Here is a 24,568-nt window from a genome sequence, read left to right as displayed (position 1 = left end):
ATTCGGATAATAGTGCAAGCCCATCCCCTCGGAGGCAGGTTGAGAATTAGCTGGACTTTTTTTTTTTTTAAAAAGAGAGAAAACATGCATACAGTAGTTATCGCAGTATCTAGTGCATAAGAAATGGGTCGGAGGCATGAGCTATGGCCAGACATGCTTCTAAAAGCTTCCATGCTGACTTGATCCTCATCCCAGCTCTCTGAACGAGGCACTCCTCTATGTAGTGCTCTAACAGGAGGACCCAGAGACAGAGAAGGAGCGCCCCAGGCCACGTAATTAATAAGGGGTGAGGCATCAGTCTTTAGCCTGTAGTATTTCGACTCATTCATCTCTAATATCGAAACACTTGGGAAAACAGCCAGAAGTTTCGCTACTGTGTAGAACTGGTTATTCGAAGACTCTGATGCACCTGGAGAGGGTCTCCCATGGCACTCTTCTGCAGGTAGGACAAGAACTGCCCAGATTAAGAATCACCAACGAAAGAAGCCAGGATCCAGTCCTCAAAGCACAAGACAGACCTTCTTCATGGCTTTCCCAAAGGGAAACCTGCGTGTCCTAACAAGGTTACACATGAGCAAAAATTAGTCTCAATTGCCCCTGTGAGAAATGGGTATTTATGCTTATTTTTCTGGTTCTGTATGTGATTACAGCTAGTTCTACCTGTCTGGCATTGGAATGCCTTTAAGGGATGGGTGTAGTTTAACAGGATTCTCTGTAATAAAGAAAACCCACAGAGCATCAAATGGCAACATGTTTGTCTCATCGAAGTAGAAATGCTGTCGCCCGAGGAATGCTGCAGACACTTGATGGATGGGTAGGAATGCCCCTGGCATTCTCAGTTGATACGGGATTGAATCATGCTACTCTCCTTAGTTATGATAAGGGATTGTTTTGTTGTCTTTATCAGGTACTAACATGATTTTATGTCATTTTCCACCTCATTAGGGTTGAACTGGACCCTCATGTCAGGGACTGTGTTCAGACTTACATTCGGGAATGGCTAATCGTGAACCAAAAGTAAGCTCCTTTTTCTTTTCTCTTTATATATATACGTATATTGTTAGCTTTTACAATTGCTTGTTGTTGTTGTTGTTTTAAAGATTTTATTTATTTATTTGACAGAGATCACAAGTTGGCAGAGAGGCAGGCAGAGAGAGAGGAAGGGAAGCAGGCTCCCTGCTGAGCAGAGATCCCGGTGCGGGGCTTGATCCCAGGACCCTGGGATCATGACCTGAGCCAAAGGCAGAGGAGCCACTCAGGTGCCCCTGCAATTGCTTTTTAATGAAAAATTTCAAGGGCAGTTTTGGGTTTACAGGAAAACTGAAGAGAGAGTACTGGGAGTTCTGGTATACCCCCTTCGAACAGTTCCCCTTAGTGTTAACCTCTTGCAGTTTGGGTGCTGTTAGTTTGTTTGGGTTTTAGTTTAATTTTTGGTTTGGTTATTGCACACATAACCACATGACTGTTTCAAAGAAACTTTAGCAAGGAGGGGAATTTGTAAGTACAAAATTCATGAATAATGAATGCGGATTGACTTTATCTTGTGCCCTATTCAGATACCTGCTGTAGGCTCTGTATTACCTTCTCTATCAAATATCAACTCTGCCTGCTTGTCTTTCAAGGGTTTTAATAATCTGGTCCCACTGTATGCGGGCCAGATCCACTTCCTTTCTGCTGGACCTGGAGCCTCTTCCTCCCTATTCGTCCTCATAACCCACTCAGTCCTACCTCCACACCTGGGCCCTTGCTGTACCCTTCTGGATGTGCTCTCCCGCTTTCCCCTGTCCATCAGATCCTACTTATGGATTCAAGACCACGACACATTTCTTTTTTTTTTTTTTTTTTGTCTTTATGCAGCCTCCTCTGGCTGATTCATTCTTTCTTGGATAGACCTTACTTAAGATACATGATACATTTGTTATCCCTGATAAGCCCATAGTGATATACTATTATTAACTAAAGCCCAGAGGTTACATTAGGGTTCATCTTTTGTATCCAAGGTCCTACAAGTTTGACAATTACATAATGCCATGCGTCTGCCATCCCAGTATCATACGGAATAGTTTCCCTGCCCTAAAAATCTCCTGTGCTTCCCCATGTTCATCTCTCCCTGGCAGCCACTTACTTTTCTACTGATTACACAGTTTTGCCTTGTTCCTTCATGTCTCGTTGTGATCTGAGAGCTCATTTCTTTCTTTCTTTCTTTCTTTTTTTTTTTTTTTTTTTTTTGCTGACGAACATTCCACTGTGTGGATTTATCACAGTTTGGTTAGTCATTCACCTATGCAAGGAGAAAGTTACGTTTTAAATATAAAGAAGAGGGCCTTTTTGTTTTGTTTCCATTCTGACGAATTCTGAGGGGGGGTGGAAATTAATGAAGTGAAACTTGGCCTCAGATTCAAAGGTAACATTTAAATCCATGACCAAGAAATAGATAACTTTCTAAGCTTCCCGTCAAAAGGGCCCTTCTCTCCTGGGTTAGCCAAATGTTCTACCACATTGTCTTGAGGTCTGTGTCTCTACGTCAATAACCTGGACAGTACCATCCCATGAGAAACATGTAGACACGCAAAAATTCTCAGCCTGTGTGTGCGAATACGTTGGGCATCAGGGAGGGGAGTGTGAGCGGACTGAGGACACATCCCAGTAGAAGAAACATCAGAGGGCCTCTGTCAAGACATAAATAGTGAAATTCTGCTCTCCTCACCTCTCTTGTACTGCTGGAAGAATTGGTGTTCTATGGGATAAAGAGCAAAAGACTGTGGGGGTTGGGTTTTATCCAGGTCCCGGAAGTGTGCCAGTGAATTTGTGCTGATGCTTTTCGGAGCAGTGTCAGTAAGCATACTATTTTCAATGGCCAAGCAAGAGAAAGCAGAGCTTGTAAACAGTGATTAAGAGAACGTTAGATGCTAATCCATCATGTGTTCTAATTTCCAACATGAATGGAAAACGAAGTTTGCCAGGTAGTCAAGGAAGATTATGCTTGGCCGGTAATAAATAAAAAATTCCAGAACAAGTTGTTCTCAAGTTTTTTAATGTTGTAATTAGAGATACTTTCTGGATATTACGGTTCTAAAAAAAAGTCTGAGAAGGAACAATAAATAGAAAGGTCTGTTTTACTACATTTGGTTTCTATTTGCTTCTTGGGACACTATTTTTTTTTCATTCCTCATGGCAATTCCCGTTGGAATATTCTTTTTTTTCCCCTCTAGGTTGCACAAACTTAAAAGAAAAAAGGACTCCTTTGGAATATTTATTTTAGACATTTTAGAGTTTATAGGGAAACAAAAGGGGAAAAACCCATTCAGTTTCCTATAGACAGATAACTGCCATTAACATTTGATACATAGCCTTCACATCATATTTCATTTTATCTGTATTTGTATAAAAACTAAATCAGATTATGATACTATTTGTAGCATGATGCTATTTTGGGTTTTTACAGTAACTGGTGATTATCTCTGTTTGCTATTAAACATTCTTCCTCAATCTAATTTTTAATGGTTGTATGATATATTTATATCAAAATTCATTTAACCAATTTTAGTGTTTGCACGAGTCCCTGTTTTTTTTTTTAAAGATTTTATTTATTTATTTGACAGAGAGAAATCACAAGTAGATGGAGAGGCAGGCAGGGAGAGAGAGAGGGAAGCAGGCTCTCTGCTCAGCAGAGAGCCCGATGCGGGACTTGATCCCAGGACTCTGAGATCATGACCTGAGCGGAAGGCAGTGGCTTAACCCACTGAGCCACCCAGGCACCCCACACGAGTCCCTGTTTTTTAGGATTATACTCCAAAATGGTAACATTCTTGTGCATAGCTATGATTTTTTTTTTTCCTTCAGAATAAATCCCTAGAAGAGGAATTTTTCTGTCTAGGATTATGCACAAATTTAAGGATTTGGAAATAATATAACTGAAAAATTATCAATAATATGTGCATGAATCCTCAAGAATATTGGATGTTACCTTTTAATAAATTGCCAATTTTTCTTGCAAAGAGACTCTCTTATTTGCATTTTTTGATTATGAAATTGGGGAATCCGTTGTCCGTATATTAAGTTGGCCAGCTTATAATTTTTCCTTCATGTCCTATTTATTCCTGAAATTTGTGCGCCTCTATTAATGTATTTGTCTGGGCCTGTTTATCTCTAGGACTACCTTTATTTATTAGGGATAGTAATTGTTTGTCTGGCATATATTACACATTCCTTTTCCAGTATGTTCTTTGTCTTTCAAAATTGCTTCTAACTTTTTTAACATTCAGATTTATTTACATAATCAAATCTGTATTCCTAATTTTCCTTGTGATTTCTATATTTGCTGTCATGGTTTAAATGTAATTCACAAACCTGATATTATTTACTGAGAATTTTAAGTCAAAATGTTAATCCATTAGTCACATGATCCCTTTTGAATTCCCTTTTGAGTCTCTATTTGATTTTATCTCTTCTATAGCAACAATGATTATTCGTATATTTATTTTATTCAAATTTTTGTGCCCTTTTTCTCCCCTCATGAAACAAAGTAGTATCTTGTTTAGCTTTATCTTTGGCAACATGCTGGGGCTGGGAGTTGCTGTTGGTCCTGTTCTCTGCGCGCTTGTATAATGGGCCAGTTCCCTTCTGAGAAATTCGGTAGGAGTATGCAACTCTAAAACTCATTGCCAGTTTCTGGAAGCTTTGACTGGTGTTTTATTTTTTTCATTTTTTAATTTTTTTAAAGATTTTATTCATTTACTTGACAGACAGACATATCACAAGTAGGCAGAGAGGCAGGCAGAGAGAGAGGGAAGCAGGCTCCCTGCTGAGCAGAGAGCCCAATGTGGGACTCAATCCCAGGACCCTGGGACCATGACCCGAGCCCAAGGCAGAGGCTTTAACCCACTGAGCCACCCAGGTGCCCCTGACTGGTGTTTTAGAGAGGAAGCACCTTTTTCTGCTCCACTGTTTGATCCTTTGGTACTCTGAATTTGGTACTCCAAACATGAAAATATATTCCTAGCACACATTCTGCCCCATATGTACCTGTAATATTTTATTTGTGGGGAGAATACAACATACTGTGATACACTATTGCCAGACATCTCCCAACCCTGCATACATTTTCAGCTCAATTGTTTCCTATGGGTTATTTCTTTTAAGGTTATTTATTTATTTATTTATTTATCAGAGAGAGAGAGAGAGAAAGAGAGATCACAAGCAGACAGAGAGGCAGGCAGAGGAGGGGAGGGAAGCAGGCTCCCCGCTGAGCAGAGAGCCCGATGCAGGGCTCGATCCCAGGACCCTGAGATCATGACCTGAGCTGGAGGCAGATGCTTAACAGACTGAACCACCCAGGCGCCCCCCTATGAGTTGTTTCTTAGTCATTGTTGAATGATGATAGAAAGAGAAAGGCAAGGCAGGGGGGGTTTCTGGTGCCAAAAAGGGAGTGCAACCAGGGGGAGTCTGGCCCTGGCTCCATCCATAAGCCACTACCATGAAGAAGGAGCATTCAGATTTCTGGCTCATGTAGACCTTGACTGCTCAGGGCCTGGCAGGAAGGACAGTATGAAGTGTCATGTGTTCCCCTTTGTGGGGACAAGGAATGGGACATCGTTCTGCCAGCTCCATCTGAGCCACAGAGATTCTGTCCAGATTCAGGTGTTAACTTTTCTGCTCATTTGGGTGAGTGTCCATTTGTTCTGGGTCTTCTTGAGCAGGGTACTGGGAAGTTGGAGGAGGACACTGTGGGCGTGCTGGCCACTTGCTGCTTAGTGATTAATTGGCTCTCCTTTGAATCTGTCATTTTATTTGTCAAATAATACATGCTCATTTTGAAAGAAATCAAGCCATGTGGAAGTGTATCAAGTAAAAGGCGGTCTCTGCCTCACTCCTTGCTCGCTCCCTGCCCTTCCTTCAACCCCCTCTTAATGCACGGATGTTGTTGCTATACAGGCTTCCAGAGTTTATCAGACCCTCACCAACATATAGATGGATATTTGTATTTTACATAAATGTTATGTATGTAAGTACACATTTATAAATATGTATGTATGTTGTATATATACACAAAGTACCATTTTTTTCAGTAATATCTTTTTTTTAAGATTTGATTCATTTTTTAAAAAAGATTTATTTATTTATTTATTTGACAGAGATCACAAGTAGGCAGAGAAGCAGACAGGGAGAAAGGGGGAAGCAGGCTCCCCGCTGAGCAGAGAGCCCGATGTGGGGCTTGATCCCAGGACCCTGGGATTATGACCTGCACCGAAGGCAGACGTTCAACAACTGAGTCACCAGGTGCCCCTCAGTAATGTCTTTGACATTCCTTCCGTGTCAGAGATCTATCCCCCTGCCTGGTATTCTAGGGGTGAGGTGAAGGAATGTATCATTAAGTTACCAAATCTTTCTCTATTGATGGACATTGAAATTGTCTCCAATTTTCACAGTCATAAATAACATCAAAATAGACATCTAGGCACACTTGCCCCGACACGTGCGTGTGAGGATTTCCAAGGGTAGATATGAAGTCTGGGCATATGACACGTCCTCCTAAGGACTGCCAGATTTTTCTCCAGGAAAGCTATACCAATTGGCTCCATTACCATCTGGGCGTGAAACTGCCCTGTCCCCCGTATCCTAGCCAGTGCTGGACATGATTGGTCAAAATAAAATATGAATTCCTGAACTTGTATTCTAGTTCTTGTAACTGGATGTACTATATTTACTTTCTGAATATTGTTTCTGTCATTGAGTTTTCTTCCCTTATCTTCTCTCAAGTCCCAGTTCAATATACGCTTATCGTACCACCTGACTTCCTACTCCTAGGTATTTACCCAAGTGAACTGAGGACCTCTGTTCCTTTAAACATCTATATGCAAATATTTATAGCACTTTTATTTGTGCCTGCCAAAAATCAGAAACCGCCCAAATCGTACGCAGTGGGGTAAGGGATAGCCAGACTCTGGTACGTCCATACAGCCCAATGCTACTCTGCAGTGAAATGGAACAAATTCCTCATGCCTGAGGCAGTACAGATGACTCGCAGTTACATCACGCAATGAGAAAAAAGCCAGACAAGGGAACCTAACGCATTGTTCCATCTGTTTGCTGTTCAGGAAGAGGCAGAGCTGTAGGGACAGAAACTTGATGAGCAGTTGCTGGAGCCTTCAGGTGGTCAAAGGAAGGGACTCCAGAAGGTCACGAGAGACTTTTGAGGTGTTGGAACTGTTCTAAGTCTTGACTGCAGTGGTGGTTACACAACTCTGCGTTTGTCACAACTCACTCAAGTGTCATCTAAAAAAGATGAATTGTAATTGGGCCCTAAAATCAATGGGTAGAAATCTAAGATAGTTCCTGACATTGATTAATTACTCGCTAAATGGAAGATCTATTACTTTGCTATGGTTTTACTTTATTATTTCACAGAATGATGATTTCTCTGGAGCAGGAGTAAATGGTTTCAAGTCCAGGCTCCCCCACTTACTGCTGTGTGACCTAAGACAAACTATTTTTGTGTGTGTGCCTCCATTTCTTAATTGGGAAAACAGGAATTAGAACAGTGTCTACCACACAAGTTATATTATATGCAATAAATAAATTAACATATGCAAAATGCTTAGATATCTTGGCCTATCATAATAGATTAGCTACCACTTATGATATTTTAAAAATAGTACTACAGAATATGGCTCACGTGTCCCTGCCCAGTTGACAAATAACTTCAATTAGATGTTAGTAAGATTATATGCAAAGGAAAAAAACAAGGGACAACTCAGTGTTACTGAAGATTTCTTTTCAATTAATGATTCAGGGTAGATTTCCCCTCAAAAGCACTATAATTTCCATATTCTTGAAATACAGATAAAGTTTGGAAAATCAGAAGGCTTTAGGGTTTATCTAGTTCCAATTCAACCCATCCAAAATATTCCTTTCAAGTGAAATAAGATCTGAACACTTCAGATAAAGCACTTATATTAGCCTGTCCAAGGAATGAACCAAAAATTCTACCTGTATATTTTAATGCACTGTGGAGGGGGGACTGCTTTCCTCTGGAAGACCATACTTAATGAAGCCATTTCACCTTCTATGGACATGTCTCTGCCATCCATAACCACGCACTCAAACACTGATTTACTTAGCTCTTTTATTCCTCAATTATCTCCTTGCTGATATTACATTTCTCTGTAATATCTAAGGATAGTCTTTTATGTCCTTGCTATCTGTGATAATGGCTTTGAATCCCACTTAGGGGGCAGGGGAGTGGAGTAATGGCCACTTGTGTTCCCTCCCACGCTCATAATTCTATAGAGCATTTGCCACTCAAGTTCTATAATTGAGGCTTTTAAATCAGACAAAGAATGCTGCCTATGAAGGAAAGAGGAAAGTTCTAGAATTTCTTTTTCACTTAATAAGAAAGATTCGACTACACAGAAACACAAACTACGTGATCTCCTTTTGGAATATGTTTTCCTACTTGAGATGTTTGTGGTACTTATAATGGAAGATGCCTTGAATGGGTTCCATTCTATCCTTCATGTCTAGAAACATAAACACCATAAAATGTGGTGTCATTGCTCTAAAAATGATAGTGTTTTTCTCTCCATGCCTTTTGGAAATGACCCTCAATCTCACAAATAGAATGGGGCCATGGTTGCATATTCATCTCATCTCATTTCCAAATATTTGATTATTTTGCTTGGACTGATGTTTGCAGGCATCTTTGGGGTCACATTAGATACTTCAGCATTATTTCCTCTGCCATTTTCTCTGCATGAACTAAAGAGTGATTCACTTACATTGTGTTTGGTGTCTTGGAGGAAAGTCGAGCTCTTAAGTAATTAAACTTGTTCGCATGTTATTTATTCTCGGTGTATTATGCACAGCGACAGTGAAACATTTCAGGAATGTTATGAGCAACCTCGTAAAAGCCCTTAGACTTTGTCTTTCATCCTGGGTGATTAAAGTAATTCTGAAGGAAGGTCGTGCTCAAGGAGAGCTAGGACATCAAGGAATGGGGTATCATCTGTTTTATTACTCCATATTTTACTCCCAGTGAACTGGTAAACAATTAAAATTCAAACACATCAGTGCATATAATTCAGTTACTCCCAAAACACCATAAAAATGTCTCCCTGATCAATAATTGCTTATTATGACATGCATTTGTTGTGCTGGCTGCCAAGGTATTCAGCTATTTGCTTTCTAAAAGTATAGGAAGCAAGCAAGGCTCGTCAGCCTGTGCAGTTACAGAGAGCGATCCAGCTGTGGAAATCACTGAGCCACTCCTGAGCTGTGACACACACCTCCCATCCCCATGAACCTACACCCCGCTGAAGCCCCAAGGCCAGGGCTTTCATGAAGCCTACCCTGACCTGGCTGGAGGAAGTGGCTCCCTTCTGTAAATTTTCGAAGCCTGCTGTTTGTATTTCTCTTGGGAACTCTTGTCATACTCTACACTGCACTCTTTTTTTTTCTTTTTAAGATTTAATTTATTCAAGAGAGAGAGCATGTGAGTGATAGAAAGCAAGGGCAGGGGGCAGGGGGCAGAGGCGGAGGGAGAAGCAGGCTTCCCACTGAGCAAGGAGCCCAATGTGGGGCTTGATCCCAGGACCCTGAGATCATGTCCTGAGCTGAAGACAGACGCTTAACTGACTGAGCCACCCAGGTAGCCCTCTTGCAGAGGGCCTCTTGCATTCTGATGACTTTTCTGAATGTTTCTATCCCCTATTAAATATGTATTTCTCACTAGACTATGACTTCACGGAGGACAGGGACTCCCTTAAAGCTAGGACTTTTGTGCATTCCTCTTTGGTGCCTTATTCTCAGGAGATAGTTTATAGACATATGTTGAATGGGAGAATGAATGAAATGTTAGCAAGCAAACATCCATATCCTGTTCTTTAAGACAATTGTTCTTGGATCTATCAGACCCAACGGCATCTTTCTGTGTAATGAGTATTTTATAATACCATCTTTGTCACCCATGAACTTTCTTATTTTTAAAAGTTAATAAATTGTCCCTACTGTTATATAAAGGAGAACTATAAGAAGCATAATACATTAAATAGCATGTATGTAAATATGCAAGTGCTTGGACACAGCTCCATCAGAGAACATGATCAAGTAGCTCTTTGCAGCTGCGGGAACCATCACTGCAAGTATCACACCTACAAAAGCAGACGACAACAGGTGTGTTGTGTGGGTGACTCAAAGACCACAAGTAGCATTGCTGTTAGTAATGTGATTTTCCAAAAAGGGGAGAAAGCTCTTGGTAGAGATTGAACCATCACAGAGTTTAATTCCCCCTACATTTATATGGTAGTTGTTTTGCTGGAAAATTTGGTGCAAAAATACTGGGGGTCTGGCTCACATATTTACAGGCTGGTTTTTCACCTCCATGAAAGACAGGATATTTGATAGCTGTGTTGGATGCTGATAGATGTGTTGGGATCATTCTTCGTTGTGTGGGATGCCCCAGGCATTTCAGGATGTGATATATAGTAGTACCTCCTGGTCATTGAGACAATCAAAAATGGAAGCATCAATTACCCTCATTGAGAATCATTGCTACTAAGCCATCAGAAAACTGAAGTCCCAAAATCCAATCGAAACCACGGTTTTAGCTGCACGACTGGGAAAGGTAATCCACTAAGAATTCCTAAAAGGAATGGAGTGGAATGGGAACAAGTTTAATGCGGACAGTAACATCACTTGGGTGTTAATTGGTCTTTTGGGAGAATTCTGCAAGTGAAATCCTAAAGTGAGTGCTTCTCCAAGTTCGACTTTTGCTTTTGGTAAGAAAGTAAATTTCCCATATGAAAATGATATTATTCACAAATAAAGATGTTAGAAGACTTTAAATTCAGCATCTCCATAAAATATGGTCATCTAGATGGTAACACTTGCATTGGTGTTACATATAATGGTATTGTCATTGCTACTACTAATAATAACTATTATTCATTGAGCTGGTGGGTGATTGTCTTAGTTGAGATGGTCTAGAAGCTGAGCCTGAGGTAGGGATTCAGATGCACATGATTTTTGAGAGTATCCTTTTTAGGAAAAGCCTGTAAGGGGATGAGGGAAGCAAGAAAGAGAAGCAGAAGGAGTCAACTCAGGATAAGACTGCAGAAAAATTCTTGGCCAACATACAGGTGCCCTGGAGGGACAGCAGTACAAAGTTTTCCCACTGTCCAGCTTTGAGGCAGGGTGTGGCAATATTGTACCCCTTCATCAGTCAGTCATTGCTCATAGCCACCCAGCCAACGTGGGAAGTTAGAGGGCTGGCAGGAAGAGGGAATCACTCTAGATGTCTAGATGTCTCTGGATATGAGAGCTCCTATGCTCACAGCAGCTACAGTAATGGATACACAGCCTGGTCAATAGGACCCACTAACAGAATTATTACAATGCCAGACACTCAGTCTATTCTTCACCTTTTGTTTTGAAACAATCTCAAATACCCAGAAAACTTGCAAGTATAACACAAAGATCTTTTTCCCCTGCCCCAAACCATTTGAGGGTAGGTTGCCAACCTAATTCTCCATTACCCCCAAATACTTTAGCGTGTAATCTCTACAAACAAGGACATTCTCCACCATAATTAGCATATAGCCATCACATTCAGGAAATTCACATTGATACATTGTTACCATTTAATTCTCAGACCCTATTCAGCTTTAACCAAATGTCCCAAGAATGCCCTTTAGAGCAAGACAATCTAGTTGAAAGGCATGCATTGCATTTAGATGTCACATGCTTTTAGTATTATTTACTCTGGAACAATTCCTGGATCTTTCTTTGACTTTTATGACCTTGAGATCACAGGGCAATTATTTTTTTAGACATAATAATCCTTCCATCTGGATTTGATGATTATAAAATGCCCAGTTCCTCACCAAACTTTCAGTTTATTTGTATCAGTATTGAATCATAGTTTCCTATTTTATTCAGTAAGTTTGAATCTAGTTCTGTGGTTTATTTTGATGCTCATATTGTCCTCACTTTGACCAGTGTGAATCCCTCCAACTGGTCCTTTTGTCTTTTTCACATGCCCTCAAACAACCATTGAGCCCATCCTTGCTTTTGGTCACAAGGTATTCCAAGCTGCTCTTACAGTTTCCTTTCCTCACCACTGGATTCAGTCATTTCTCCAAGTAGATATGACTCCTTTTAAGTGGAAAGTGGTACTTAGAAGCCAAGCTGTAGGTGTTGAGTGTGCTCATTGCTATTAAAGTGTCACTCCTCCCATGTCTTCTCAGTGAACAGTGGTAGGGAGTGTGTGTGTTTGTGTGTGTGTGTGCGCACACGCACATGTGTTCTGAAAACCATGAGTTCATGTTGATACATGTAATTCCAACACGACATCAGAGTATTTGTTCCAATTTTCTTCCTTTCCATATTTTTATCCCTTCTCAGGTAGTGGAAAACATGACTCTTATTGTCCTTATGATGTTTATTTGATTAATCCTCTGATATGCAACCACCTCAACTCTCCATCCCACAGTCACCCTCCTCCTAATATGCTGGCTCTGACACTAACACCCTGCGACAGGTACCATGGATGGGCACCATCCACACCAAGCTGTGTGACTTGCCCTGCACTGATACTGAGTGCCAGGCCACCCCTCCATAGAGACACACTTGGCAGGCTGCCCCTCCAGGTGCATGCCTCTTTGTTCTATGCAGAATGTCTACTCTGTTACCACATGCCAGGCTCTTCCAGGCGTGGGCGCCCCCCTCAGCCCAGGTGAGTTCTGATTCTCCATGCCAGGCAGCCCTTTTCTATGCATGTTCTCCTCCCCCTGTTTGGCCTTCAACTTCCCGTTTTGGGCTTCCTCACCTACTCCCCATCCTAAGGCATGGAGGATTGCCATGTTCTGATGGCTTTAGTGCCAAATTGTATGGGAGGGATAGGAAAGAAAGGGAAGTGAAGGAAGGAGAAGAAGATGTATGTGTATTTGTTTCCAGTCATCACACAGGCTTTCAAAATGAGCAGTGTTACTCCGCATTTCACCCTTGAGGAAACTGTGACTCAGAGCAATGAAATCACTTGCCTATGATCTCATGGCCAGTACATAAGGAGGCAGCATCTGAACCCTGACCCCAGCCTCTAGAGCCAAATTCTGTCCACTCCATACTTTCTCTCAAGACTTTGGTCTTTAAAATCTGTTTGGTCTTAGGGTGCCTGGGTGGCTCAGTTAGTTAAGCATCCAACTTTTCATTTTGGCTCAGGTCACCATCTCAGGGTCCTGGGATCAAGCCCCATGTCAGGCTTCTCATTCGGCAGAAGTCTTCTTCTCTCCTTCTCCCTCTGTCCCTCCCCCAGCTTGCACTCTCTCTCTCTCTTTCTCTGTCTAAAATTAACACATCTTTTCAAAAAATAAATAAAATATGTTTGGTCTTTGTGTGGTTCCCAAATATACAACAGTAGGTAGTGTCTGGAGAAAAGGAATGCAGTTCTCTTCAGAAGCAGTAGGTTTGTTCATTTTAAGAATAGATTTCCTACCACTTGGCCCACTTCCCTCTCTCTCTCTTGTCTGCAGAGAGGTTCAACAGGAGCAGGGCTTTATTTGGCTCAGTTGCCCACGTTGGGTAGCGAGGCTGCGGTTTCTGGTGGCCACTGTCACTCAGCAAGCAGCCTCACTACTTACGGGTGGTGGTTTCTGCCTTCCATGGCTGGCACTTTTAAAATGAGTCATCTTTACATCCTTACCACCCCTTATCCTCTCCCCCAGCTAGCTCTACCCCTGCTGCCACAAGGCAGCTTTGTGACTTTCTGAGACTTCAAAATGGGGAAGTAGATGCTAAATCCGGAACGAGGAAGGGGGGAAACATTTGCTCTGGTTTCAAACACACAACCATGAAAATCTTTAGTCTAAATGCTTCCCATCCCCAAAATGCTGAGGGCTGGCACATATAGAGAGTTAGCATATATCTATGTTGTGAACTTTTAACACTATTCTGTGACTCATTTTCTTAATGCCTATTTGTCAGTGTCTTTGGGGTTCATTTAAGTAACTCCAGAAAATGTTCAAACAATGGAAGACCAAAAAAGAAAGAAAGTATTTGCATAAAATAGCAGAAGAGCAAGAGCCAAATAAATTTGACTTCTCCCAGATCTAATTTCTTTGGAAGAAAACTGGTTTGAATATTTCTAGATATAGTGTATGAACTTTTTCCTCATAAAATCTTAAAGCTGGGCAAATATCCTAGAATTCACCTCGTGTTTATATGTCATTGATGAAGAAATAGAGGCACTGAGGAAAGTGACTGAGGGTGATGGGGGCAAGTGCAGAGCTGTAATTGTGTGTGTGTGTGTGTGTGTGTATGTGTGTGTGTGTGTGTGTTGTTCACTTGTTAGTAAATACTTGGAAATAGGTGTACTTTGTAAGATAAGAAATAAAGCTAAGGCTGGTTGTCAGGACACACACGGTCTTAAGTTAGGCTGCTTCCTGATTTTTATTTCTCTGGCCCGAGCAGGTGGCCTGGTGAGGAGACATCTGACATTGAACCTTTGGCGTGTACAAGCCTGAAGGAAGGCCAAGGGCAGATACCAAAGTGTGAAAACAGTGTTTTAATTCACTGTTTGCATTCGATTTTAGAATTAATTCATTAATCAATTTTTAAAGGCGGGGAGGGGCAGAGCGAGTGGGGGAGGAGAAGTTTAAGCAGGCTCCACGGCCACGCCCAGTGAGGAGCCCGAGACGGGGCTTGATCTCACAACCTCGAGATCATGACCTAAGCAAAATCAGGAGTTGGACGTTAACCCACTGAGCCACCCAGGCGGCCCTAGAATTAATTTATAGTACTTAATTCCTTTGGGAAGTTTCCCCTTAAAACTGGATCCTTCAGGAAAAACAGGCACGGATTCAGTGTATTTTAATGACGACAGTGATCTTAGGACACAGCTCACTATTTACCACTACTTTGCGCTGGGTACTTTTTCCCCAAGACATTATAGTCCATGTAGCCTTTTCTTTGAACTCTTGGAGAGAGTCCCCAAAGGCTATTTTATCCACTAGCAAAGCCGTGCATCCAGCGCACACATGCGTGTTGCTGGGGAAGTTTATGTGGATGAGAATCACTTTTAAAAAGCTAACATGTTCAAAAAAAAAAAAAAAGCTAGCAGGTTTATGAAATCCCATGTGGGGCTTTCTCTCAAAGGTCTCTGTTCATAGAAAATATTATAGTAGAAAATAAATTGCGAAAAAAAATAAATTTTGCTCACACATATATCTCTTCTTTTTTTTTTTTTTAATATTTTATTTATTTATTTGAAAGAGATTACAAGTAGGCAGAGAGGCAGGCAGAGAGAGAGGAGGAAGCAGAATCCCTGCTGAGCAGAGAGCCTGATGCGGGGCTCCATCCCAGGACCCTGGGATCATGACCTGAGCCCAAGGCAGAGGCCTTAACCCACTGAGCCACCCAGGCGCCCCTATATCTCTTCTTCTTAACACCGCCATTTGCACACTTAAAGCAACTGGAACCAACATAATTTTCTTAAATATTTTAAGTGGTTAGTTACGTCTGGGGAATTGTTTGAAGGGGTCCCCCAAAATACTTTTTGCTAATTGACATTTATGAACAAGATGATATATTACATTTTATTTATTTGGTTGGGGTTTAGGAATTCTAAGCCCGAGATTATGCTGCATATTTCTCTTGAAATCTTTTCTCAGTGCTCACTCTCTTTTCCTTACTTGGAGTGTACCTTACTCATTTACTTACTTTGTTCAGTTCCCCGATTTGGCATGCTGAATACAGCCCCGTGAATACAGGTTTGGGCTTAGGGCAGTTCAGCTAGGAGACCCCGAAGATGACCATTTATAGCTGACGGTGACTTGGATTAGTCACCAAGCCCATCTTGCCCCTCTTTTGGGGGCCATTTCTTGTCTCCTTTTCTTCAAATTGCTTGTCTTGAGAGCACAGTAAAATCTAAGGACAGAGCTGGTTCTCCCTGTAGACAACACTGGGACATCTCCTTCTTTTCCCCCCTTTAATTAACTTAATCAACGACAATTGATTGGATACCAAGTCTGTGCACAACCCAACACTTCGCCCTCCCAAAGAGTTATAAACTCCGTGTGTGGATCATTGAGAGTAACGCTCCCACATCTCCTGCTCGATCTGTTTCCTGCTTGATCTGCCTAATAAATCCGTACTTATTTCATATCCTTTACCCACTCATGCAGGGGTTTTTCTAATAGCAGGAGAAATCAAGCCACATGGGCGTGTGGCTGTGTGGTTGACTTTGAGCCTCTTTTCCAAGAAGACCTTGAGTCATAAAAATGGGGAATAGGCACGTAGCTTTCTACAGTTGGTACCTGACAGCCTCTATCTGTTGCCTTTTTCACAATGGTCTAATTTCTTTCCCCAGTGACAGGGCTAGCCATTATCTTTGAAACCCTTTTCATAGCTACACGGTTTTGAAACCCCGCTTTGATGGCGTGCACGGGGTGGAGATTGAGACAGCAGAGATTTTCAGCCTGTCGGTCATTTATTTCTATTTTTTTCTTAACCATGTCCCGCCTTTCTAATTCACTGTGAAACACGCTGATGGGGACATTCAAAGTTTTCCTCTATTTTTAATCTTCAAACGATCTTTATTTGCTGCTCTGCACAGTGCTAGATTTATTTCAGCCTCTTAACACTAGGGTCATAGTTAAGCATCAGCTTGGAGCCAAATAGCCCGCAGCTGAAATGACCACACCTCCGAAGTGGCATTTTCCCAGACCGTTCCTGCCTTTAATAAGGAGCCAGCCAGGAGGCGAGTCTGTATCTCATTACAGCAGAGCCTTGTATTAGGCCTGGTGCATAATTAGATGTGAGGAGTCACAATCGGTCCTCTCTTTGCAAGATTTCTCAGCGCCGCATCTGCTCCCAGCCATTACTTTTATTTTTAATCTAACGCATTTGTACCTCTCTCTCTTTCTCTCTCTCCAAATTACGTAACAACAACAACAACATAAACAACGAAAGAAACCAAGGCAGTCCGGAGATCGGCGGCTTTAAAAAGTCTGGATCCCGAAGAGATTTTCACAAGACGCTGCAGAAACAGACATTTGAGTCAGAGTCCTTGGAGGGCCGTGAACCAAACACACAGGTATTTTCTAGCAACAAACATGGTTACCAGGTTACTGGGCTGTTCTGCCCAGGGCATGATGTTGGTGTTTGAACTAGAGAAAGGGCTGGAGTCAGAGAATGTCAGAGTAGGAAGAATGCTACTAGCTGACTTTTTTTTTTGTAAACCTGTTTGTAGCTGTAGAAGTTGGTGTTCAAATGAGAACCCGCAAGTTCAATAATGAAAATAGGTAGAATTGGAGGGGGGCACCCCCCACCCCGTAACAATTCCTGAGGAGACACAGTGGGGCCTCTAAGGCAGGCTGAGGACTGAGTGAAAATCCACACTGAGGCCAGTCTGCCCGGTTTCTCTTCATGATTTTGCCACATATTAACTCTGTCGCCCCAGGCAGGATAATTAACCTTTCTGGGATTCCTTCCCTGGAAGACAAGGATGATAATAAAGCCATCTCGTTTTATTTTAACTTTTACTTTTAGTTCGTCATTCCATTAAATTTTTTTGAGTTCATTTAAAAAATATATGTATGTAAGTGAGTTATATCATCTGTACATGACCTTTCAGAAGGCGAAAGGAGGAATGAGGAAATATTTACATGAAAAAGGAGTGTTGGGTATGGAGACCAGCTGGTGTAAAGGGAGTAGCGCCTTAGGAGAGCTGCTTGGCCGCCATCTTGGTCAACCATTGTTTGATCTTGGGGAAGTCACTTTACCACCTGAGTCCGCTCAGTGGGAAACAATGGGCTGCAGTGGGTCTCTTCCAATTTTGAATCTCAGCTCTCTGATATTTGAGATTTGTTTGAGAATATTTAAACCCTTTGGGGAAAAAATGGAAACAGCTGAGCTAACGAGGCACAGTAGTGTTTTGAATCTGATACACTATGTTGGATATATTTGAGTGATTGCTCTAGAAAAGGACAGCCATGGTTAACTGGAAAGTTTGAGAACTCAGGCAGAGGTTCTGTGGAGGAGTAGTTGAGCATATATACTGTGTGTGTCCGTTAAAACCACACAGCCCCTGAAACCTTAGAAGAGAATGTTGAAACTATGGGAAATACTAATATGTTAACCCAAAATCAAGAATCCAACTCTTGAATTTGGTAGGAAAGGCATGCCTACAGAAATAGAGAGGGCAGTATCTTTGGGTACTAGGACTCTTGTGTCTTCTTAAAAAGTATTCTTTTCTCAATTTTATACAGTTTCTCTAACAAGTACTTATTAATTATTCAGGGGAAGCTGTCTTTCTTTAAAGCATTTTTTTTTACTTATTTTAGAGAGAGAGAGAGTGAGAGAGAGCGAGACCATATTCATGTGAGGGGGGGAGCAGCAGACGGAGAGGGAGAGGGAGAGAATCTCAAGCAGACCCCCCACTGAATGTGAGTCCTCACTTAGGGCTTGATCTCATGACCCTGAGATCATGACTAGAGCTGAAACCAAGAGTCAGATGCTTAACCTACTAGCCACCCAGGCGCCCGAAGGGAAGTGAACTGTCTTAGTCAACTTGGGCTGAATAATAGAGTACAATAGACTGGGGTCGCTAAAACACCAGACATTTATTTCTCATAGTTCAGAGGTGGGAAGTTCCAAGATCAAGGTGTCAGTGATTTCATTTCTGGTAAGAGTCCTCTTGCTGGTTTGCAGACACCTTGTTGTATCACCACACAGTGGAGACTGAAAGAAAACAAACTTTCTCATATCTCTTATAAGGGCACTAATTCTATTCACGAAGGCCCCATCTTTATGACCTGATCACTTCCCAAAGGCCCTACCTCCCATTAGCCTGTTAGGCAGTAGGATTTCGACACATGAATATTTCAGGGACACAAATGTTCAAGTCCATAACACTGGTCACAATGACACCAAATAGTAACTAACACATGGGGTTGTTTGAGTAGTAAATGAATTAATATGTGTTAAGTATTTAGGTCAATGCCTGCTCATCCTTAGTGGCCGTATCTTCTAAGTAAAATAAACCAGTCATGAAAGAACATAAATTATCACTTGTGTGAGGTCCCTAGAGTCCCTCAGTCCTAGAGGTCCCTCAGATTCCTAGAGACCAAACTTAGACTGGTGGTTGTCAGGACTGTTGGGAGTGGGAGGAATGGAGATTGTCTTGTAACGGGTATAGACTGTAGTACAAATGCATACCAACGAAAAGAATTGTGGATGGTGGTTTGCACAACAGTGTGAATGTCCTTCACCCTACGAGCTGTACTCTAGAAAAGGATGAAGATGGAAAATTTTACATTCTGTATATTTTACCACAATTAAAAAATTTTTAAAGAAAGCCAGGGCTCTATTCCAACTTGTCCATTTTATAAATAGGAAAAATAAAACAAAGGGGAAGAAATTTGTTCAAGTTTTATAGAGCATCTTCTGAAATTTAAAACACCTATGGAGTTTTAAGCTTTCAGGCTCTCCCATTATAAGCATCTCACCACGCTGAATGGTAAATGACTAGAGAGTTTTACAATAATACCTATTTTCCAACAGTGTGGTCTCTACCGCCCAGTTGACTACTTAATCCGAGCCCTGCAGAGGAATCAGCCATCAGTTCCAGGGCTGAATATGATGGGCTTCCTGAAGCATGGGACATCTGCACTCTGTAGATTTTTAAGGGATTTTTCACTGGGAATTTTGACTAAATTCAGTTTTTATTTTATATCATGATCAACTCAATTTTTCCTTGTTTTGGTCAGACAGAAGTCACACCAGGTATCTTAACAAAGGAAATATAATATAAGGAATTGGTTAACCAGTGTAGGAAGACGGAGAGAACCAAATGGGAGAATTTAGGTCCTACAGAAATAAGAGCTGGAAACAGCAGGCCATCCTGCGGCTAGGGCCCAGAGCAGAGGCTCTAAATCTGGATCTTTATCGCAATCCCCTGGAGGGCTTGCTTGAACCCACAGGGCCACGCCCCACCCCAGAATTTCTCATTCAGTAGGTCGGGGTAGTGCTTGATATTTTGCACTTCTAATTAGCGTTTCCCAGGAGATGCTGAGGCTACTAGTCCCAAGACCACACTTGGAAACCACGGGTCTGGTGGGAAGAGTTTGGAGTTATCAGAACCTAGAAGCTTGGAAGATCCTTAGAGCGAGGATTCCAGTCTCTGAGGGGAGGGCCAGACCTAGCTAGAGGCCGTGTCTTGGGAATCTCAGAGGAAATACTCCACGGGGTCTGGGAGTTTGGACTTGGACCGCTTAGGAGAAGGGCCTGACTGGCTGGTGCTCATACCTCCAGGGAGGTAAGATGAGGATGGTTCTGGAAGCGTCCAAACTCGCTGGAGGCCAGAGCTCACTGCCACGACCAACGTTCCAGGAGCCGCCAAGTCCCTTCTCCCTCTAGCGCCCCCTACTGGCAGAACCCAAAAGGAGAGGTGGCAAAGCAGAAATGTGCCTTGCTGAGGACCAGGCCCAGCATCACAGAGCGGAGTATAAACTTTGGAACAGAGAGCAATGGGTAAATGACCATCACCCCATGAAGCACCCTCATCTGGCATGCTAACAGCACTCCATTAAGTCATCAGCTAGGTTGTAGAGCCAAGTTACACAAACGTGTTCGACTAATACTCATTGTGCCGAGATGCTCAGACTGTGAGACAACCGGCAACACCTTCCATGTCGCTCCCATTCTGGGCACCTTCTGAGTGGAACGGGGAGGCCAGGTTCCTGAATGTACGGAAGTTCAGTCCGTGTATGGTGCACCTCCGTGGTACACACATATTCCATAAAAATTAGAGGATATTATGGATAATAACGAATACCTTCCCTTTTCATATTAGCAATACACTGTGCTGTGATCACCTTTCTTGTCCAGGGATACATGTTTACTTGGGTTTTCTGCAGATGGCTGCATAACATCCCATTATATGAAAGTTCCCAAATCTTTGAATGCTACTTCTTTGGGGAGATATTTAGACACTTTCTATTATTTTGATACTACAATGTTCCAGAGATGCTGTTGTCCTCACAATCCTTGCTCACTTGTCCATCATATCCTTGGGATGAATTCTGGAGATGATCTCTATTGACATCCTTTCAAAGAAACTTGGTAAATTCAATTCATTTTCCCAAAGTCCTCATCAATTCTAAGCCAAAAAATCAGTAATTAAAGTACCAATATTAATTATTGCTAGCACATTCAGTTAGGTAACATTTGTGATCGAGCAGAGTAACAGTTTTTTAAGGTAGATGGATGTCACAGGAAGGATATTTTATAGAGAAATTGTGTAGTGACACATCCATTTAGTCGAACTTGAGAACATTTTACCATTAATTTTATAGTTATTTATAACAGTTCATCTATATTCTTATGATATATCGCCGATTGTGGTTATATAGTCTTTGCCAAGTCTTTGGTTGGGTTTGCCATTCCCCATTACCGGAACATTCCTAACGGAATAAAGCATCTGCTTAGTGAAAGCTTTCAGACTCTTTTTTTCAAACACACTGCGGCTAAAAGAGGATGCCCTTTGAATAGCAAAGGGCTTTTCTGCTTTTTGTTCTGGTGCTTTTTCCTATAACTGCTATGAAAGTCCTGCAGAAGAATATTCCCAGCCCCACATCCCAGTCTTCAGAAGCCTAATATTCAGTCTGAGAATTTCTGGAAGGTTTCATTGGGAAGGCTCCTCTCGGAGCCTTATTTTCTAGTTTCGGCTAGAAACTAGAAAATTCTGAAATTGAGATTGGGATGAGGTCCCTGCACACCCCAGTCCAGACTTCTCTCTGTTCAGCCTCTTCCAGTTGTGTCCTGCCCGAGCATGGGACCTGAGCGATGTGCCTTAGAGATTCAGCTCCCCCCCCCCCCCCGGAAGACAACATGCCCCAAACAGATAGGAACACAGTGCTGTTTCTCAGACCTCTCCTCAAGGACCGGTTTATCCACATCCGAGGAGTAATTACCTGCTTCCAGGTGGGAAGGAGACATTTAATTTTAGGATATTCAGGCCAGGAAGCAAAGCTGTGGTTTTTGTCAGACCCCCCCGGTTTGCTCAGAAGCCACTTGAGGCCCGATCCTCAGTCCTCCGTGGGTGCAGGGGCGAGACCCGCTGGGGTCTCGCGTTCTCATTTTGGACCCACCGTCTCCCTCTCACACGATGGGTCTCTTCCCGCAGGCGCGTCCCCGCCACTTAAACGTGCTGTGCGATGTGACCGGGAAAGGGCCCCTCACCGCCTGTGGCTTCGACCTCCGCAGCCTGCCGCCTGACCCGCGGCTGGAGAACCTCCTGCAGCAGGTGAGCGCCGAGGACTTCGAGAAGCAGAATGAAGAGGCCCGGAGGACCAACCGGCAGGCCGAGCTCTTTGCCCTGTACCCGTCAGTGGACGAGGTGGGTGCGACCCTCCCCGTGCTGGAGAGCTTCAGGGAGGAAGCGGAGTCGCCAGGAGAATATTATCTAGTCATGACCAGATAGCCCTGTCCGGATGCTTCGTTGTATGATTTCTGGGCTGTTGTCCTCCCTAGGACAGGCCTGTGCGATAGCTGTCAGTTACTAATCAGTCCTGCCAAGAGATTCCAGTGATAACAACCAGGATTTTCATTGCTCTCTACAAAACACTTTCACTGACTTTTGTCTCTTTTCATCCTCCCAACATTTCAAGGGTCTGCAGGTAGTGACCTCACTCGGTGAGTCAAACCATTCAGTTATTTGGGGGTCTGTTTTGGGGGTGAACCCAGCAAGACGTGCGCTACTTGAACTTTGATATTCTCGAGTGTTAAGATCTTTGTAAAAAATAATCTCTATGAACAACCTGAAGGGAATCGCTTTGAAAACATTCCAGCCTAAAAGAACATACCTGTGTTCTTCTTCTTCTTTTTTTTTTTTTTTAAGATTTTATCTGTTTATTTGACAGAGATCACAAGTAGGCAGAGAGGCAGGCAGAGAGGAAGGGAAGCAGGCTCCCCGCTGAGTAGAGAGCCTGGGCTCGATCCCAGGACCCTGGGATCATGACCTGAGCCAAAGACAGAGGCTTTACCCACTGAGCCACCCAGGTGCCCCCATACCTGTGCTCTTAACGCATGAACTTCAGGATCCCAGTTGCCTACTTTTTTCCATGTTGGAGCTGACCGAGGACAGTGCGATCACTTAGGCTTTGCCTTGTGGTCTCTCTCTGGGGTACTTCAGATGGCTAGCATGGGAAATGACTGTGACTCCAGTCTGTTTAGTATCCTCATACTTAATAGAAGGCTCTGTGCCTTTCCTCTATCTGTCAGAATGTCTGTACTTCTGGTTCTTACCAAAACTGGCGACAGCAGCAGCTCTGCTGTTCGAATTTTATTGAAAGCTCAGTTGCAGGATCCACAATTTGGGGGCATTTTTGCCCAAGGGATAAACCATCATCCCTGCCTCTAAATGTTAGAAATTTCGGATCCAACAGGAAGACCATTAGCGGTGCAAAGCCCCCACCCCTGGGCGTTGTGTTTGCTGACTTGCCCTGGGATGAGCTTATTGTTGGTAAAAAAAAAAAAAAAAAAAAGCCTAGTAAGGGAGGCAGCAGTCACAAGATGTGACGTGATGTCCACTGTGCAAATATTACCGAGGACACAGACCTCCTCCTCATCCAGCACCTGCTTCATTGAGGATCCAGAGGGAAATTGTCTCTCAAGCCTACAGACAGAGAAGTTGCATCCACTGGGGAAGCAGGAACACTTAGACGACTGTGCACAGCTTCTTCTTAAGTCTTTACTTCAGGTCAAATTTCTGTTTGCAGCTACTAAATCTAGTGGCTTACTTACTGGCATTTACTTCTCCTTTGTTCCTTCTTTCTTTCTCCTTATATTCCAGCCGCCTTGGTTTTCTGACCTACTTATTTCATTTGCAGGGGCCTCAAGTCCTTTTCTGAATGAGGCAGGTTAAAAATAAACATGAATAATCTGGGCGGTGTTATCGCCGCCGTTCTTCAGGTTGCAGAGTAAGAGTCAGGAAGGTTAAGTATCTTGTTCAAGATTCAACAGGCAAATTAAAATACAGAATGGGCATCCCAGCCCCGTAACCCCAACCTTTATAGTTGCCTGTTTATGTTTCTACATGGGACTGCCTTGTGTGTGAGCCCACCGAATTGAAATCCAAAGATGATATAAGCAACCACATTGTGTATCATACCTTTTCAGTTTCCATAGAAATTTGATTTTTTTTTTTTTTACCAACTTTGTCAAGAAGTAGTAACCTGATAGGTTCGATTTCTACTTACATTCCGTTTCCTCCCAGTTCCATGGTGGAGGTGCCTGTAGGTCAGAAACTGTCCCCACGTGGATGCCAGGAGAGAGAAAACAACTAAGGAGTGAGGAGGACATGTCCAGTGGGATGTCCGCTCACTCAAGTCCCTGCTGGGGGACTAAATGAGAGGGTGTCCAGTCTTGCACTGATTACAAAAAGAATCACGGACTCTGAGGAAAGAACTTTGTTTTTTTTTTTATGGTCTCTGGAACAATGCAGAAACTCGATTAGGACTGAAAGTTATAGTCTAGAAGAGGTTTTAGGTATGCTTTATTGAGTGGAGAGGAATGC

General features: G+C 42.6%; 1 protein-coding gene across 4 annotated transcripts in view; it reads left to right on the top strand.

Moving 5' to 3' along the window:
* The window catches only part of DOCK8 (dedicator of cytokinesis 8), a 202,456-nt gene that overhangs the window by 58,466 nt on the left and 119,422 nt on the right, over positions 1–24,568 (top strand). For all 4 annotated transcript variants that reach the window (XM_082696632.1, XM_082696631.1, XM_082696634.1 and 1 more), the window contains 3 exons: positions 946–1,017; positions 16,963–17,086; positions 22,178–22,390. In XM_082696632.1, coding sequence (XP_082552758.1) covers positions 946–1,017; positions 16,963–17,086; positions 22,178–22,390 — 409 coding nt within the window. The remainder of the gene's footprint in view (positions 1–945; positions 1,018–16,962; positions 17,087–22,177; positions 22,391–24,568) is intronic.

The sequence above is a fragment of the Mustela nivalis genome (genome assembly GCF_964662115.1).
Source record: "Mustela nivalis genome assembly, chromosome: 13".
Classification (NCBI taxonomy): Eukaryota; Metazoa; Chordata; class Mammalia; order Carnivora; family Mustelidae; genus Mustela; species Mustela nivalis.
The sequence above is the reverse complement of the archived record's forward strand: the minus strand, read 5'-3'. Positions and strand labels throughout refer to the sequence as shown.